Source organism: Ranitomeya variabilis, chromosome 2, assembly GCF_051348905.1.
Source record: "Ranitomeya variabilis isolate aRanVar5 chromosome 2, aRanVar5.hap1, whole genome shotgun sequence".
NCBI classification, from domain to species: Eukaryota; Metazoa; Chordata; class Amphibia; order Anura; family Dendrobatidae; genus Ranitomeya; species Ranitomeya variabilis.
In genome coordinates this window covers 1,025,979,122-1,025,999,099 of record NC_135233.1, presented here as the reverse complement: position 1 = coordinate 1,025,999,099, position 19,978 = coordinate 1,025,979,122, and the positions used below count along the sequence as shown (strand labels likewise).

Here is a 19,978-nt window from a genome sequence, read left to right as displayed (position 1 = left end):
CATGTTGTCACCAGTCCACATAGGTCCATATTGTCAGCAGTCCACATAGGGCCATGTTGTCAGCAGTCCACATAGGTCCATGTTGTCAGCAGTCCACATAGGTCCATATTGTCAGCAGTCCACATAGGGCCATGATGTCAGGAGTCCACATAGGTCCATATTGTCAGCAGTCCACATAGGTCCATGTTGTCAGCAGTCTACATAGGTCCATATTGTCAGCAGTCCACATAGGGCCATGTTGTCAGCAGTCCACATAGGTCCATGTTGTCAGCAGTCCACATAAGTCCATATTGTCAACAGTCCACACAGGTCCATGTTGTCAACAGTCCACATAGCTCCATATTGTCAGCAGTCCACATAAGTCCATATCATCAGCAGTCCACATAAGTCCATGTTGTCAGCAGTCCACATAGGTCCATATTGTCAGCAGTCCACATGGGTCCATGTTCTCAGCAGTCCACATAGGTCCATGTTGTCAGCAGTCCACATACGTCCATATTGTCAGCAGTCCACATACGTCCATATTGTCAGCAGTCCACATAAGTCCATGTTGTCAGGAGTCAGCATAGGTCCATGTTGTCAGCAGTCCACATAGGTCCATGTTGTCAGCAGTCCACATAGGTCCATGTTGTCACCAGTCCACATAGGTCCATGTTGTCAGCTGTCCACATAGGTCCATATTGTCAGCAGTCCACATAGGGCCATGCTGTCAGCAGTCACATAGGTCAATGTTCTCAGCAGTCCACATAGGTCCATGTTGTCAGCAGTCCACACAGGTCCATGTTGTCAGCAGTCCACATAGGTCCATATTGCCAGCAGTCTACAAAGGACCATGTTGTCTGCAGTCCACATAGGTCCATGTTGTCAACAGTCCACATAGTTCCATATTGCCAGCAGTCCACACAGGACCATGTTGTCTGTAGTCCACATAGGTCCATATTGTCAGCAGTTTACATAGGTCCATGTTGTCAGCAGTTCACATAAGTCCATATTGTTAGCAGTCCACATAGGTCCATGTTGTCAGCAGTCACATAGGTCCATGTTGTCAACAGTCCACATAGGTCCATATTGCCAGCAGTCCACACAGGACCATGTTGTCAGTGCAGCGCCACAGAGTCCTGGTCGTTGCAGTACTGATGCTCCGCCGCTAAGGGGGGCTATGGTACGTCTGATGGCACTGAAGGAGTTCACCTGACCAGGTATCACAGACACCAATACACTTTACAGTCTGGCCTCCAGGGGGAGCTAAGGGTGCTATGTATTAGGCCACTCCTCACAATCTGGTAAAACTGGGGGTTGGATAGAAAGTTAGAGAGAAGCTGACTGGGTTGGAACCAGGCAACATCCTGTGGCAGAGGGTGTTGCAGGGGGGTCCCTGTCAGGGGTGGGATCCTGACAGAGGCCTAGCGAACTGAGAGAACGTTACGGGACCGCGCCTGCACCTGATCGCGGCGGTGCCCTAAGAAAGGACAAGAAGCGAGGTTTATTGTGCTGAGTGAGAAACGAGATCAACGCAACAAGGAGAAACACCAGTAGGAGTCGTGCTGTAAGACGAGGCAACATCCTACTGAGGCGCGCAGCCGGTGGCCGGAACGCCAAGGAAGTATAGAGCTCCAGGCCTAACTTCAAACCTACGGCAGGACAGTCAGTTATAGGCTGGCTGTCTCACTCAAATCACCTAAGCAGACATAGGGGGCAACATTTGGAGAGGGGCGACACTAGGGTCCAGGAAGAGCTCCGAGCCTACCCGTCATACGGATGCGTCCTAGCCATATCATCTGGGGGACGAAGAAGAACATCATAATCGAGTTGTGAGGGAACTTCAGAAACAGACACAACAGTTGTGGGGACTATCCCGTAAGCACAGCAGGGGAGGACCACAACACACAAGCGCTAGAAGGTAGGCACATATTTCCACCTGCAAAGGGAACTCTGGAGGTGCCATCGGACCGGCTGGACTTGCGCAGCCTGGTTAACCGTATTCCAGACTGAGGATCCTGAAGCCTTCAGTAAAGAGGTAAAGAGACTGCATCCTGGTGTCCTCGTTATTTACTGCGGCCTGCACCACATCATAACATCGTCACCATACCTCCACCTTCATTGTACGCCCCTCAGCAGGGTCACGGACCGGGTCTAGCCACCGTGACAACCCCAGAGCAGAGACTCAGAGGCCCGGTACCGGGTACCCCTCGGCCCTGCGGCAGTGGGGGCGCTACATCAGCAGTCCACAATGATCCATGTTGTCAGCAGTCCACATAGGTCCATGTTGTCTGTAATACACATAGGTGCCCAGCGCTCTCCACAGTGTAATTATAGGAGATCATATCATGGGGAAACAATGTGCTGCCCATAAAGGAGAACATAATTTCTTCAGTATACTGTAATATAGCTAAATTACAGTATACAGAACAATCATTCGATTACAAGTTCAATTCCCCTAAAGGGTTTGAAAAATAAGGTAAAAAGTATTTTTTTTTATTTTTTAAATATTTTAAATTTATTTTAAAATTTTAAAATTATAGTCACCTTTCTTTTCCCATTTTATAAATAAACATATAAGGTATCGCCTTGATCATAAATGTAAAATTAATTAAAAAATAAAGTTAATTAGTCTATTCAATAAACGTAATGAAAAGAAAGAATTTTAGAATTGTGGAGTTTTTTACTTGCTGCACCTTCCCCAAAAAATGTTATCCAAACACTGTACAGTATGTACCCCAAAATGGTATCAATAAAAACCTAAAAAAATGCTGACTCAAGGAAAACAAAAAAATAAATAAATAAAGTTCGGAATCATCTTATTGGGGCTTTCCCATGGACAAAAAATATTTTGATCAATAGATATTGGAATAAAAATAAGTTCTACAATTGAGAGTGATAAAAAAAAATTGAGGACGGCTCATTGTGAGCTGAAATGTCGCCCAGATATGTGGGTCTGAATAAAGTCTACCACTTTTTTCACCGGAAGGAATTTGGAGTGCTGCCTTCATTTTTTATTTTATTTTTAGATATTGGAATAAAAATAAGTTCTACAATTGAATGTGCTAAAAAAAAGTTGCCCCCTCACCTGCCCAGGAGCTGTGGTATGATCAGACCATGTCCCTGCATGGTCAGACACGGCCATTACACAGTACACAGCAGGAACACATTTATAAAATTATCTCAGCACAGGAACATTTTATTTAAACACATTAAATTGTGGAAATAATTATTATTCCAAGATCTATTGATTAAAATATATTTTGTTCAGTTGAAAACCCCTTTAACCCCTTTCCGATATCGGGCATGATACTACGCCGATGTCGGACTCCCCCTGTTGTGAATTCCGTTCTCGGGCTCCCTCCTGTGGTCATGAGTGGTACTGTGTGAGTTTGTTCTTGGGCTCCCTCTGGTGGCCTTTAGCGATATGGCTGGGCTCAGCTGCTTCATTTCCTTCTATGCTGGGCCTATTTAACTCACCTGGACCTTCATTTGTTGCCTGCTGTCGGTGTATTCAGTCCTGATTCTGAGTTCTCCTGAATATTCCTTGTGACCAGTCTCCTGCTGGAGAAGCTAAGTTTGCTTGTTCATTTTGCTCATTATTTCCTTGAAAACGTTTCTCAGTATATGATGAGTTCAGTCCAGCTCGCTTTTATGTGATTTTTTGCTTGCTGGTTAGTTCTGGGGTGCAGAGGGCGCCCCTCACATCGTGAGTCGGTGTGGGGGTTCTTGTATTCTCTGCGTGGTTTATTTTTGATAGTTTTTGTATTGACCGCACAGATTCCTATCTATTTTCTGTCTATCTAGTGTTAGCGGGCCTCATTTGCTAAACCTGTTTCATTTCTACGTTTGTATTTTCCCCTTAACTCACCGTTATTATTTGTGGGGGGCTGTCTATAACTTTGGGGTTATTTCTCTGAGGCAAGTGAGGTCTTTGCTTTCTCTCTAGGGGCAGTCAGTTTCTCAGGCTGTGAAGAGGCGTCTAGGTTTTTAGGTAACGCTCCACGTCTGCCTTTAGTGTGTTGGATAGGATCAGGATTGCGGTCAGTATAGCTTCCACATCCCCAGAACTTGTCCTATCATTCTGGTTATATGTGTCAGGTCAGTTTTGAGATCCTACCACCGGATCATAACATACCCCTGTTTGGTGCAGGCTTTGGCGCTGAGCCCGCACCATTCTGCGAACATGTCAGCTGATTCAGTATAAAGCTGACATGGCCCGAAACAGCCACGAGTGGAATCCCGATCCACCCACGGCTGTTAACTAGTTAAATGCAGCAGTCAATTTCTGACAGCGGCATTTAACACGCGCTTCTGGCAAGCATGCCGGAAATCCTGCCCATCGGTGACCCTATCACATGATCGCGGGTCACCGATGGGTTGGCACGAAAACCAGAGGTCTCCAGCAGACCTCTATTGTTGTCACTGCGGGATAAGCGCCCCCTAGTGGTCGACGCTCATAGCAAGTGAGTATTTCTGCTACAAAAAGGCAATCTGATCATCGCCTGTATGTAGCAGAGCCGATCAGATTAAGGACCGTAACGAGAAAAAAAGTAAAAACACCAGAATAACTTTTTATGGTCGCCACTACATAAATAAAATGCAATAACGGGCGATCAAAAGATTGCATCTATACCATAATGGTATAATTAAATATGTCAGCTCGGCGCACAAAAAATAAGCCATCAACCAACCCAAGATCATGAAAAATTTAGATGCTACGGGTATCAGAATTATGGCACCATTTTTTTTTTTTTAACAAACTTTGGAATTTGTTTTCACCACTTAGATAAAAAAGAAACTAGACATGTTTGGTGTCTATGAACTTGTAATGACCTGGAGAATCATAGTGGCAGGTCAGTTTTAGCATTAAGTGAACATGGTAAAAAGAAAAAAGACATCTGTAGGATTGCACCTTTTTTTTCGCAATTTCACCCCACTTGGAATTTTTTTTTTCGGTTTTCTGGTACACAATATGTTAAAACCAATGGTGTTGTTCAAAAGTACAACTTGTCCCGCAAACAACAAGCCCTCAAACGGCCATTTTGACCAAAAAATAAAAAAGGTATGGCTCTGGGAAGAAGTGGAGCAAAAAAACAAAAATGCAAAAAATGGAAAATGGCCCGGGGGTTAAGGGGTTAAGGTATTTGACCACTGTGCCACCATGATGCCACTGAGATACATTGGCACAGAGTCCATTGTGTCTCTCTCCTTGTTGTAAATTTGCCGGGACTGTTCCTAGTTTTCAGAAACAGAACAAGATCCTTCAAGGAACTCTCATGTTGCTTGTTGCGATTGTCTGAGCTGCTACCAGGGATGGACTGGGACTGAAATTTAGCCCTGGCATTTGAAATCACAGAGGCCCATGCTGTCCTCGCCCCCAGACTGGAGGAAATCAAGATTTATTACAAGACCGATATTTCTAATAATACCAAAAATGTTACTATATAAGTGTAAGTAATTATATCAAAATAATAATATTGCAATATTACAGACAAATACAAACAAAGAATAACCAAATATTACCTGCATATAGAATATTGATAATACCACCATACTGATCGTTAAAGGGGTTGAAGTTAAAGTCTATGTAACTTCAGACTTCTGAATCCTTATAGCACAAACTGTGAAGATTTTTCTGTACCGGCACTGAGAGCGGGCCATCATGACTTTGCTAATTTCACTTGTATTGAACTCAGCTGTGCACGTGACTGCATTTATGCAAATCGCATACTTGCGGTAAAATGATCAGGGGCGAAAATACTGTAGGTGCGAGGGTTGCAATCGCACCTGGGCCGTGGAGCCTAGGGGGCCCCAAAAGTCAATTTGGCCTATATAAAAAGACTAAGGCTATTAAAGATTTGCAATAATTCTGGGCCTCATTAGAGATTTTGCTTTTTTTGACCCAACTTTGAAGGACGCCTTGAAGTGGTAGTTGTGTTCACATATATTAGCCAATATATTGTAGTGCAGCGGAGTTGGTGCAGTGTGACAGATAGGCAGTGACCCAGGAAAATAACTCACAAAATGAACAGCACAAGGTATCCTCTGGATCGCAGCCGGGGCGTCACAGCAGTCCGTATCCAAGACTGGTTGCCGAGGGTGACTGCACCACCATATCACACTGCAGGGTGCCAGGCGTTCACTGCTCTTGGCTCTGTGTTACCTCACACAAGCTGGACGCTGCAGAGCCACCTGCTCTGCCACTTGAAAACAAACACTGAGACACCCAAACACTTTACAGCAGGATTTTTAACTGGAATCTGTGGCCAAGGGCCACTTGTAAGACCCGGAGGGAGTGAGCCACCTTAACTACAATCCTGTAGTTCACTCCAAAAATAAAACCCCTTAACGGGTTTTCCTAAATATTGCCTTGGTCAAGTAGCTTGATCAGGTCCACACTTACTGTTATTTTGCCTTGTTACTCACAGGCGTCCTGCTGTGGACACAAGGCACTCAAGCAAGTCTAATAGGGCTCCGTCCGCATCCTTGGGGATACATATCGACCCTCGCATAAAATCCCCCTTACTGTTAGGGCTTGAGTTTCTGCCTCTGCACAGGGGGAATCTCGAGCCATCTCTGCTGCGGTCTCTCATTCTTCTCCAGCCGCAGTGGAGCCTGCTCAGTGGAGACGTCGGTCCCAGCGTCTGGCTCAGGCAGATACTCTGCATCTGGCTACTGCTGTTCATCCAGGCTCTGCCATTATAGCTAGCACTGGTCAGCGGCGAGGACTTGCTTCTGGGACTACGTCCTGCTTTCTCCCTTCTGAGCATTCAAAAAGGAAGACCTCTCATTAGAGATCAGGGATCACACGCTCAGGTCCTGAAGCAACTCCCATTGTTCCTCTAGGAAGGTCCTGAAGTTGCTGCAACAATAAAAGGTTTGCATGGCCGCACGGCCATGCGCTAGTATCAATCTTTGTTATAAGCTTTGCGCCAGTGTGGTCATGTATGCTTGTGGTCAGGGCTCAGCTGAAATAAGCCACTAGAATACCGGCACCTCCGGTGAGAAGTTTGTTCGCATGTATTCAGGGCCTGGCTGAAATAAGCCACTAGAATACCGCCACCTCTGGTGAGGAATTGTTTGTGTGCTTCTCTGACTGCATTATCACTGACTGCTATCAGCTCAGCAGTTAACTGTGTACTCCAGTGAGCTTAACAGGACACAGTGCTTTTCTATCACGGCTACTCTGTGAAGTAACAGAGCTCACTTATACCGCCATATAGTGCTATTTGCTAGCAGCAGGTTCTCCTCCTGCACGGTGGACCCCGGGCTGCGAATGCACCAATAATACCATCTATATTTACTTGGTGCATTCCGCCAGCCCTAACACTCACTGCCTCAAAATATGCGCTAAGTACCTTCTTTTTTACTGTTTTTTTACATAGCAATTTTGCAGATGAATATTTCATGTATACATTATATAGCACTTTTTTCCTTTTTTCCCATTTTCTGTGGGAGTAATACAGTTTAATGTTCTAGAGTAATCATTCTTGGTAATTAATGGTGCAACCTTTACAGCTTTCCATGTTACGCTGCTGGTGCTGGCCTCAGCAGGTTGCAGACAAAAGGGATGCCCATAGCCTGCTGGGGTAGGTGATGAAGCCAGCAACATTGTGTTGTGTCACAACTGCTAACAGTATAGGCGTCTTGAGGATGCAGATGCTGATAACAATGTAGCAGCCAAGGCAGCCCAAGATCAGACAGGCCCTTCTGGCATTTGCCAGAATTGCCAGATGGTCAGTCAGGCCCTGGATGCTACTACTCAAAGTTGCCCTTTCATTTCACAGCTTTCTTAACAGAAATAAACACATTATTTTGAGGGGAAATATTACCAATATGTTTCTAAATTAACTGAACTTGACCTGATTTCAAGGAATAAAACAGATCCAGGATCAATAACAAGAAATGTTTTTTTTAAATTTTTTGTGGTATTGCATTATTGAGCACTAGGGTTGAGCGAAACGGATCGTTCATTTTCATAAGTCGCCGACTTTTGGTAAAGTCGGCGTCTCATGAAACCCGACCCGATCCCTGTGTGGGTTCGGCCATGCGGTACGCAATCTTGACGCCAAAGTCGCGTTTCGTATGACGTGTTTAGCGCCATTTTTTCAGCCAATGAAGGAGCGTGGGCAGAGTGATGACATAGGGGTTAGGGCGTGCACGCCCATCATTTTATCGCTTGTGCGCAGTAGCGATTTGGAATGTGTAAAATGAAATTTCCTGTGCTGGGACGGAGGGGAGAGAGAGAGAGAGAGAGAGAAAAAAAAATAATAATACCCATTGACGTGCATAGGTGTCATGATTCTCAATGGCGAGAGAACATAGCCCAGCATATATGAGAACTAGCTCTTGGAAGATGGAAACTATACTGACCATGAACTAAACCTGCCGCACAACTAGAAGTAGCCGGGTAGCATGCCTACGTTTTTTAACCCTAGATGCCCAGCGCCAGCCGGAGAACTACCTAATCCTAGCAGAGGAAAAGACAGTCCTGGCTCACCTCTAGAGAAATTTTCCCAAAAGGCAGACAGAGGCCCCCACATATATTGGCGGTGATTTTAGATGAAATGACAAACGTAGTATGAAAATAGGTTTAGCAAAATCGAGGTCCGCTTTCTAGATAGCAGGAAGACAGAAAGGACACTTTCATGGTCAGCAGAAAACTCTATCAAAACACCATCCAGAAATTCCTTTAAGACTCTAGCATTAACTCATAACACCAGAGTGGCAATTTCCGATCACTAGAGCTTTCCAGACACAGTAACGAAACAGCAGCTGTGAACAGGAACAAAATGCAAAAACACACAAGGACAAAAGTCCAACTTAGCTGGGAGTTGTCTAGTAGCAGGAACAAGCACAGAAGGCTTCTGATTACATTGTTGACCGGCAAGAAACTGACAGAGGAGCAAGGTTATATAGCGACTCCCACATCCTGATAGGAGCAGGTGAACAGAGGGGATGATGCACACAAGTTCAATTCCACAAGTGGCCACCGGGGGAGCCCAGAATCCAATTTCACAACAGTACCCCCCCCTCAAGGAGGGGGCACCGAACCCTCACCAGAACCACCAGGGCGATCAGGATGAGCCCTATGAAAGGCACGGACAAGATCGGAGGCATGAACATCAGAGGCAGTGACCCAAGAATTATCCTCCTGACCGTATCCCTTCCATTTGACCAGATACTGGAGTCTCCGTCTGGAAACACGAGAGTCTAAGATCTTTTCCACAACGTACTCCAACTCACCCTCAACCAACACCGGAGCAGGAGGCTCAACGGAAGGCACAACCGGTACCTCATACCTGCGCAACAATGACCGATGAAAAACATTATGAATCGAAAAGGATGCAGGGAGGTCCAAACGGAAGGACACAGGGTTAAGAATCTCCAATATCTTGTACGGGCCGATGAACCGAGGCTTAAACTTAGGAGAAGAAACCCTCATAGGGACAAAACGAGAAGACAACCACACCAAGTCCCCAACACAAAGCCGAGGACCAACACGACGACGGCGGTTGGCAAAAAGCTGAGTCTTCTCCTGGGACAACTTCAAATTGTCCACCACCTGCCCCCAAATCTGATGCAACCTCTCCACCACAGCATCCACTCCAGGACAATCCGAAGATTCCACTTGACCGGAGGAAAATCGAGGATGAAACCCCAAATTACAGAAAAACGGGGACACCAAGGTGGCAGAGCTGGCCTGATTATTGAGGGCGAACTCCGCCAAAGGCAAAAAAGCAACCCAATCATCCTGATCCGCAGACACAAAACACCTCAAGTATGTCTCCAAGGTCTGATTAGTCCGCTCGGTCTGGCCATTAGTCTGAGGATGGAAAGCAGACGAAAAAGACAAATCTATGCCCATCCTAGCACAGAATGCCCGCCAAAATCTAGACACGAATTGGGTCCCTCTGTCAGAAACGATATTCTCAGGAATACCATGCAAACGAACAACATTTTGAAAAAACAGAGGAACCAACTCGGAAGAAGAAGGCAACTTAGGCAAGGGAACCAGATGGACCATCTTAGAGAAACGGTCACACACCACCCAGATGACAGACATCTTCTGAGAAACAGGCAGATCCGAAATAAAATCCATCGAGATGTGCGTCCAAGGCCTCTTCGGGATAGGCAAGGGCAACAACAATCCACTAGCCCGAGAACAACAAGGCTTGGCCCGAGCACAAACGTCACAAGACTGCACAAAGCCTCGCACATCTCGTGACAGGGAAGGCCACCAGAAGGACCTTGCCACCAAATCCCTGGTACCAAAGATTCCAGGATGACCTGCCAACGCAGAAGAATGAACCTCAGAGATGACTCTACTGGTCCAATCATCAGGAACAAACAGTCTACCAGGTGGGCAACGATCAGGTCTATCCGCCTGAAACTCCTGCAAGGCCCGCCGCAGGTCTGGAGAAACGGCAGACAATATCACTCCATCTTTAAGGATACCTGTGGGCTCAGAATTACCAGGGGAGTCAGGCTCAAAACTCCTAGAAAGGGCATCCGCCTTAACATTCTTAGAACCCGGTAGGTACGACACCACAAAATTAAACCGAGAGAAAAACAACGACCAGCGCGCCTGTCTAGGATTCAGGCGCCTGGCAGACTCAAGGTAAATTAAATTTTTGTGGTCAGTCAATACCACCACCTGATGTCTGGCCCCCTCAAGCCAGTGACGCCACTCCTCAAAAGCCCACTTCATGGCCAAAAGCTCCCGATTCCCAATATCATAATTCCGCTCGGCGGGCGAAAATTTACGGGAAAAAAAAGCACAAGGTCTCATCACGGAGCAGTCGGAACTTCTCTGCGACAACACCGCCCCAGCTCCGATTTCAGAAGCGTCGACCTCAACCTGAAAAGGAAGAGCAACATCAGGCTGACGCAACACTGGGGCGGAAGAAAAGCGGCGCTTGAGCTCCCGAAAGGCCTCCACAGCATCAGGGGACCAATCAGCAACATCAGCACCCTTCTTAGTCAAATCAGTCAATGGTTTTACAACATCAGAAAAACCAGCAATAAATCGACGATAAAAGTTAGCAAAGCCCAAAAATTTCTGAAGACTCTTAAGAGAAGAGGGTTGCGTCCAATCACCAATAGCCTGAACCTTGACAGGATCCATCTCGATGGAAGAGGGGGAAAAAATGTATCCCAAGAAAGAAATCTTTTGAACCCCAAAAACACACTTAGAACCCTTCACACACAAGGAATTAGACCGCAAAACCTGAAAAACCCTCCTGACCTGCTGGACATGAGAGTCCCAGTCATCCGAAAAAAACAGAATATCATCCAGATACACAATCATAAATTTATCCAAATAATCGCGGAAAATGTCATGCATAAAGGACTGGAAGACTGAAGGGGCATTTGAAAGACCAAAAGGCATCACCAAATACTCAAAATGGCCCTCGGGCGTATTAAATGCGGTTTTCCACTCATCCCCCTGCTTGATTCGCACCAAATTATACGCCCCACGGAGATCAATCTTAGAGAACCACTTGGCCCCCTTTATACGAGCAAACAAATCAGTAAGCAGTGGTAACGGATATTGATATTTAACCGTGATTTTATTCAAAAGTCGATAATCAATACACGGCCTCAAAGAGCCGTCTTTCTTAGACACAAAGAAAAAACCGGCTCCTAAGGGAGATGACGAAGGACGAATATGTCCCTTTTCCAAGGACTCCTTTATATATTCTCGCATAGCAGCGTGTTCAGGCACAGACAGATTAAATAAACGACCCTTAGGGTATTTACTACCCGGAATCAAGTCTATGGCACAATCGCACTCCCGGTGCGGAGGTAGTGAACCAACCTTGGGTTCTTCAAAAACGTCACGAAAGTCAGACAATAATTCAGGAATCTCAGAGGGAATAGATGATGAAATGGAAACCAAAGGTACGTCCCCATGAGTTCCTTTACATCCCCAGCTTAACACAGACATAGCTCTCCAGTCGAGGACTGGGTTATGAGATTGCAGCCATGGCAATCCCAGCACCAAAACATCATGTAGATTATACAGCACCAGAAAGCGAATAACCTCCTGGTGATCCGGATTAACACGCATAGTCACTTGTGTCCAGTATTGTGGTTTATTACTAGCCAATGGGGTGGAGTCAATCCCTTTCAGAGGTATCGGAGCCTCCAGTGGCTCCAAATCATACCCACAGCGTTTGGCAAAGGACCAATCCATAAGACTCAAAGCAGCGCCAGAGTCGACATAGGCGTCCGCGGTAATAGATGACAAAGAACAAATCAGGGTCACAGATAGAATAAACTTAGACTGTAAAGTGCTAATTGAAACAGACTTGTCAGGCTTCTTAGTACGCTTAAAGCATGCTGATATAACATGAGTTGAATCACCACAATAGAAGCACAACCCATTTTTTCGTCTAAAATTCTGCCGCTCGCTTCTGGACAGAATTCTATCACATTGCATATTTTCTGGCGTTTTCTCAGTAGACACCGCCAAATGGTGCACAGGTTTGCGCTCCCGCAGACGCCTATCGATCTGAATAGCCATCGTCATGGACTCATTCAGACTCGCAGGCACAGGGAACCCCACCATAACATCCTTAATGGCATCAGAGAGACCTTCTCTGAAAATCGCCGCCAGGGCGCACTCATTCCACTGAGTAAGCATAGACCATTTGCGGAATTTTTGGCAGTATATTTCAGCTTCATCTTGCCCCTGAGACAAGGACATCAAGGCCTTTTCCGCCTGAAGCTCTAAATGAGGTTCCTCATAAAGCAACCCCAAGGCCAGAAAAAACGCATCCACATTGAGCAACGCAGGATCCCCTGGTGCCAATGCAAAAGCCCAGTCTTGAGGGTCGCCCCGGAGCAAGGAAATTACAATCCTGACCTGCTGTGCAGGGTCTCCGGCATAGCGAGACTTCAGGGACAAAAACAATTTGCAATTATTTTTAAAATTTTGAAAGTGAGATCTATTCCCCGAGAAGAATTCAGGCAAAGGAATTCTAGGCTCAGACACAGGTGCATGAACAACAAAATCTTGCAAATTTTGTACCTTTGTGGCGAGATTATTCAAACCTGTAGCTACACTCTGAAGATCCATTTGAAACAGGTGAACACAGAGCCATTCAAGGATTAGAAGGAGAGAAAGAGAGGAAGGCTGCAGTATAGGCAGACTAGCAAGTGATTCAATTAAGAGCACACTCAGAACTAGAAAAAAAAAAATAAAAAAATTGTAGCAGACTTCTTTTTTCTCTCCTTTCTCAGCCAGTAATTTAACCCTTTTTTTTGGCCGGTCAAACTGTCATGATTCTCAATGGCGAGAGAACATAGCCCAGCATATATGAGAACTAGCTCTTGGAAGATGGAAACTATACTGACCATGAACTAAACCTGCCGCACAACTAGAAGTAGCCGGGTAGCATGCCTACGTTTTTTAACCCTAGATGCCCAGCGCCAGCCGGAGAACTACCTAATCCTAGCAGAGGAAAAGACAGTCCTGGCTCACCTCTAGAGAAATTTTCCCAAAAGGCAGACAGAGGCCCCCACATATATTGGCGGTGATTTTAGATGAAATGACAAACGTAGTATGAAAATAGGTTTAGCAAAATCGAGGTCCGCTTTCTAGATAGCAGGAAGACAGAAAGTACACTTTCATGGTCAGCAGAAAACTCTATCAAAACACCATCCAGAAATTCCTTTAAGACTCTAGCATTAACTCATAACACCAGAGTGGCAATTTCCGATCACTAGAGATTTCCAGACACAGTAACGAAACAGCAGCTGTGAACAGGAACAAAATGCAAAAACACACAAGGACAAAAGTCCAACTTAGCTGGGAGTTGTCTAGTAGCAGGAACAAGCACAGAAGGCTTCTGATTACATTGTTGACCGGCAAGAAACTGACAGAGGAGCAAGGTTATATAGCGACTCCCACATCCTGATAGGAGCAGGTGAACAGAGGGGATGATGCACACAAGTTCAATTCCACAAGTGGCCACCGGGGGAGCCCAGAATCCAATTTCACAACACATAGGGTTTCGTGTTCCGGCCGATCCTCGACTTTGCGCTGTAATCGGCCGATTTCGCCCGACTCGACTTTTCCAACAGTCGGGTTTCGGGAAACATGACTCGACCCTAAAAAAGTCAAGGTCGCTCAACCCTATTGAGCACGTCTCTCATCCAGACAGCAGGAGAATGTGATACTTTCATAAGTCTAAAGGATGAGGCTAGCTAATAGCTCAAGCTCAGCATGTAAGGATGACAGTGAGGGGCAGCACTGACAGATAAGCTTCTGCCATACCTAGAGTAGTCCAGGCTTCCTCCTGGGCCACACATCAAATAATTAGTAAAAGGATTCCTCCACTTCATCTAGTAACAGTACACAATAATGACACTGCATTTACATATAGACATAGATAGTGTCACGATAATGTAAATATGCCATGTTCTGAGTATACTTCTAGAAAGTTCCATGGCTTTACAGACACACGCTGTGGGCTTTCTGATCCCCCTCTCTTCCCCCCAGCTGTCTGTGGGTGAATACACTTATCCTCTGCCTGCCAACTCTGCATGCAGCTGTGAAACCGAAAGTAAAGAGTAGCAACACATGGCAAACCCTTTGTTTAGCTACAGTGGTCCTTTACGACCAAATATATCAACACAGGATATTCACAGAAATAGGCAGTTCATATTTCTGGAAACTGCAGGGACAGGGTTCCCAACTGGTGGGTTTTGGGAGCTCAGTGCTTAGCAGAAATTGAGCAATGCATTACTGCTTAACCGAGGCTCATAGCCAAGCCGTGTTTGGATTTAAATGAGTGTCCATTTAGTGGTGAGAAAAATGGTAATTGTGTCGTCCTTCTACGAGGTTCATATGCCTAGATATGTTTAATAGATGGTTTTCCATACCTTTCAAAAGGGGGCGTATCCAGCCCACTCAGTGATGTCACAGTCAGGGAGACCTCATTTTGCACTAGTCTTTGTCCAGGGAGCTAGCTGAGAGACGCTCTGTGATGCATTTTGATGTATCCCCCCTCCCCCTACACCGCATGGTCTGCTATGAAATGACTTAAGCAACTGTAAGTGTTTTTTCTTCCTTTAATCCCTTTTTATTTTGTGATGGTCTGTACATACGATAATTGTCTCATTTTATAATATCTTTCATCTACTTTTGTAAACACTGCCTAATCTTTTTTTTTTTAAGTAAAAGTTATTATATTTGCTAGCGTTGTTTTCCTTGCTCTAAACTTACCCTAAAGCCTCTAACCTAAGCCATTGCTACTGATTGGGTTGGCTCCTGACCCGTTTTTTTAATAAGAAATAGGAGCTGGTGGCCGCGGAAGTGTCCTGAGCTTTTGGGGTAAACTGGCAGCGATGGACGGCGTTGATCATTTTTATTTCTGCCTGAGCGGGAGTAGTTATATCGCCCTAGCTGCAGTGTGCCCAATAGCCAGTACATAGCAAGGCAGCCTTTCTGGCGACTAATTATCCTAGGTGCAGTTCCATGCCTGACCTGAGGGTAAAGGGGGCACCAGAGAGCTGCAAGTTCCAAAGCGGAACTGAGAAGTGGGATAAAAATAAATCCCCTTCAGAAAAGAATGGGGCAACCAAGCAACCCCGGTTCATGACATATTGGTGGCAGCGGTGGGATAATTAAAAACATCCCCCCTGTGACTCATGATGACAGATAGATAGATAGATAGATAGATAGATAGATAGATAGATAGATAGATAGATAGATAGATAGATACATAGATAGATACATAGATAGATAGATAGATAGATAGATAGATAGATAGATAGATAGATAGATAGATAGACAGACAGACTGCAATGATTATGTTGTAACAGTTGGTAATTTCCATCCTCTGGATTACTGGTAAATAGTTGGCAGTTTCCATCCATACAGACACAATAGGACAAAGTTATTGGATTTTCTTTTGTGATTCACAGAGCATTTTGTGTGAATGTGGAGCTTCCACCCCAGCAATGATATCGTCTGGTTTATTGCCATTCACCTATTATCTTTTTCCCCTTTTCTCTTACACTCCGTACTATACGGCGTGTGTTTCCATGAGAACCAGAATCTCTTTCCCAGTATACTTGGAGCGAGGGCGGCTGCAGATTCTGAACTTTCTGACAACACTTTGGTGGCAATAATGAGTCTTTACAATTTAATATAGAGGTGCGATAGCTTTACTACTGATTCCTGGGTGATAAACATTATTTCTGCAGGCTAAACAATGGCTTCACTATAGAGCGGGGTCTCGGCTGAGACCTATAGATATAGAATTAGAAATGAGCTATTGTGGGACAGAAACAAACATTGGCTTCTCTTCAGAGATTCTTTTTCTATTATCCTAAATCTAAAATCTTAAAGAGCTCCTCTATAGATGGCAAATACCAATCTATGCCTCATTGCTGAATCACATTATATTAAGCTATCACTCAAAGCTTAAAGGAATCCATCTTTGGTTGTCATCATTATTTCATGTGTCTAGGGGTGCTGGTTCACAATAAAGTGAATCTGTTACCACATTTTTTCTACCCCATCTGAGAGCAGAATCATTTAGGGCTACAGACCCTGATTACAACAATGTGTCACTTATTGGGCCGCTTGCTGTAGTTTTGATAAAATCCCTGTTTTTTCTGCTGCAGATCTAGCAGTTCCCTGAACACTGAGCCCTGTATAACCCCGCCCACAGCACTGATTGGCAGCTTTCTGTGCACACTGCGCATAGGTAGAAAGCTACCAATCAGTGGTGAGGGGCATGGTCGGACTGCTGGTTTATTAGACCACTATAGATGATTATAATCTCCTGCTTAATTAAAACAGTGATTGTATCAAAACTACAGCAAGCAGCCCTGTAAGTGATATATCACTGAAATCAGGGTTTCTGCCCCTACATAATGCTGTTCTCAGATTAGGTAGTAAAAAACTGCTGACAGATTCAGATGGAGCATGTCATCTTACAGACAATGCTGCTTGGGAAATATATGCAAATAAGTTCTCCCAGGGAAGAAGAAAAAACTGTCTCTCCTTGAAGAGTAAGACAATCACTTACAGGATGGCTCCCTCCAAATCTTGGCAGCAGAAAGACATCCGGAGAACAAATTTGCAAGCTCCATGTTTGCCGATGTTCTCGAATGTGAGGCACTTAGATAATCAAAATGCAGCAGGAGCTTTGAGCAAAGTGAAAATTAATTCAAGACCTTGACATCTTTGAGTAGTATCCGCACCAAATTCCGGGGTCGGCATATCATAAAGAATGTGAGTCCTCTTAGTTGTAGGCTCCTAGTGAACTTTCCCACGGCATAAACACTTTAAAAAAAATCAAAACTAAATTCACTAAAATATGGATGCAATTGCCATAAAGCTGACCCGAGTTTTTGACGTCAAGATGATCTAATGATCCGGTGATAAATGATAAGATTCAGAATACAGGCTGTCCAGTATTATAAAACATATTATAAAAAGAATATGCCGTTTTCTTTTGTTTATTTTTATTTATTTTTTTTTTCTAAGAAAAAGGAGCATTTTTATCCATGTGTGGTGTATGTCCTAACAACAGGCCAGACTATTGGGCTGATGGGCATGAGCTTGTTGCAAGACCAAGAGTGGCGCATTTTCTGGGATTAGAGGGCCTGCTTCCTTCTAGAAAATGCCCACAGTCACCTTCTACAGGCTGCGTATAAAATGGCAAATTTATCCCATTGAAGTGAATAGGGCAGAGCTGCCACAATAGACCTAACCCAGGGACCCTGTATTATTAAAATCCGGCTAAATCCAAGTTCCAGATAGAGTGGCACTGTTGTACAAGTGTTGTATGAGATACATTTACAGGCTTGGACTGGCCCACAGGGGAGCCGGTGAATCTTCCGGTGGACCCTTATGCAGGAGTTGGCCGCTCACCCCGGCATCAGCAGAGTTTAGCTCAGTCCACTTAATGTAACATGTACAAACAAGAGCAACATCTTAACGTAAAAAAGTACCCAGTTATTATACAGCAGCATAGGCAAATTTAGGTCAAGTAATATTGCATGTATATATAAATTGGCTTTACCAGACTCAGCTCATAAACAGCAGTGACGCCATTTTTACTATTAGGGCAGAGACAGACTTCCGTATTTCTCGTGCGAGCATCGTAAACCTTGTACTGGCTGTCAGCTCTCCTGACCTGACCTTGACAGCTGCATAGTAATCCATCACGCTGTCTTGCTCAGGTCAGGAGAGATGCCAGCCGGTCCATGCAGTGAGATGCGATTCTCGCACGAGAAATACGGCAGTCTGTCTCTGCCCTTAGAAGAATGGTCTACTTTTTTGCAGAAAATTACTCCAATTTGTGTGTTTAGTATTGCAGGTCAATCCTATTAGAGGAATACGTTAGAGCTGCCATATCCGACATAACCTATGGACAAGAGTGGCGCTATTTTCAGAAAAGTAAAAGACAGACCATTTTTCTCTGAAAATCAAAGTCTGCTACCTTCATCTGTATATGTAAATCTAACTGCCTAAGTGGCACTAACCCATAGGCTGTTTGCACATGTTGTGTTTTTGTCACATTTTTGTCGCGGTTTTTATGGGCAGTTTTGTCACCAAACCTGAAGGCTTTCCTAATGCCTGCAAAGTGAATGAGAATACTTAAGTCTCGTGCACACATTACTTCTTTTGACCTGCAGATTTGGTGCAGATTTTACTCACAAAGACTACTTTCCCACGATTGGTTTTTGGTGAGTATTTTACGCAATTTTTCCTCCCAAGAGATGCAGAAATGGAGCAGAAATTTCTGCACCAAATACTTAACGTGTGCACATAGCCTTCCAATTTATTTATTGTGTAACTGAATAATTAATCGAAACCTATGCAGAAATTTATCAACATTTTTTTTATTTCCATCTGTCTCTCTACATACAGCTGTCAATTGAAAGTATATCTTGGTATTCATCATGCTGTGTTTTACGTCATGAAGGCTTAAATCAACCAAAAATGTCACTCAGCCCTTCTAGCTATTTTTCTCTTTTCACTTTTTAGACCATCACTCAATGGATTGTCACAGCTCTCGAATAATGCACGACACCGAAAAGGATGATAATAATAATGATGAATACGATAATTACGATGAACTGGTAGCCAAGTCTTTGTTGAATCTTGGCAAAATAGCCGAGGATGCGGCATACAGAGCCAGGACGGAATCTGAAATGAACAGCAATACATCTAATAGCATGGAAGATGACAGTGACAAGAACGAGAATGTGGGACGGAAAACAGAGCTCAGTTTAGACTTGGACAGTGATGTTGTTCGGGAAACAGTGGATTCCCTCAAACTGTTGGCACAAGGACATGGCGTAGTACTTTCTGATAACCTCAATGATAGGAATTATATTGACCATTCCCATGAAGATACACGGAATATGAACTATTTGATGTTAGGCAAGCCTACAAATAATGGACATGCCGAGAAAATGGTGGAGGAGAGTGACGAGGAGGTGTGCTTGAGCAGTTTGGAATGCTTACGTAATCAATGCTTTGACCTTGCACGGAAACTTAGCGAAACTAATTCTGATAGAAGTCAACAACAATGTATGGGTATGAGAATGCCAAGGGCGGATGAAGACTATTCTGATCGAATGCCAGATAGGAATTATTCAGACATGATGAACTTAATGAGGCTTGAAGAACAATTGAGCCCCAGGTCAAGAACTTTTTCTAGCTGTGCAAAAGAGGATGAATTCATTGATAGAGATGATGATACTACCTCCATCACCTCCGACAGGTCAGAAGAAGTCTTTGATATGACTAAGGGTAATCTGACACTGCTAGAAAAAGCCATAGCTCTAGAGAGCGAGAGAGCAAAAGCAATGAGGGACAAGATGGCCATGGAAGCCGGAAGGCGAGATAGCATGAGAATTTGCGATGAACATACCATGAGACACCTGTCAGGGGAGGACAGAAGGCCAAAGTCCAATGATGGCCATGTCAAAAAGCCATGTTATACAAAAGGTAATATATGCA

The 19,978-nt window shown here is 44.5% G+C and overlaps 1 protein-coding gene across 24 annotated transcripts in view; it reads left to right on the top strand.

The window, feature by feature from the left end:
* MYT1L (myelin transcription factor 1 like) overlaps positions 1 to 19,978 on the top strand; it is a 669,404-nt gene that overhangs the window by 513,740 nt on the left and 135,686 nt on the right. For 23 of the 24 annotated variants that reach the window (XM_077291353.1, XM_077291347.1, XM_077291367.1 and 20 more), the window contains one exon: positions 18,998 to 19,966. The exons of the other annotated variant lie outside the window; for it this stretch is intronic. In XM_077291353.1, the coding sequence (XP_077147468.1) occupies positions 18,998 to 19,966 (969 nt within the window). The remainder of the gene's footprint in view (positions 1 to 18,997; positions 19,967 to 19,978) is intronic. 24 annotated transcript variants of the gene reach the window in all.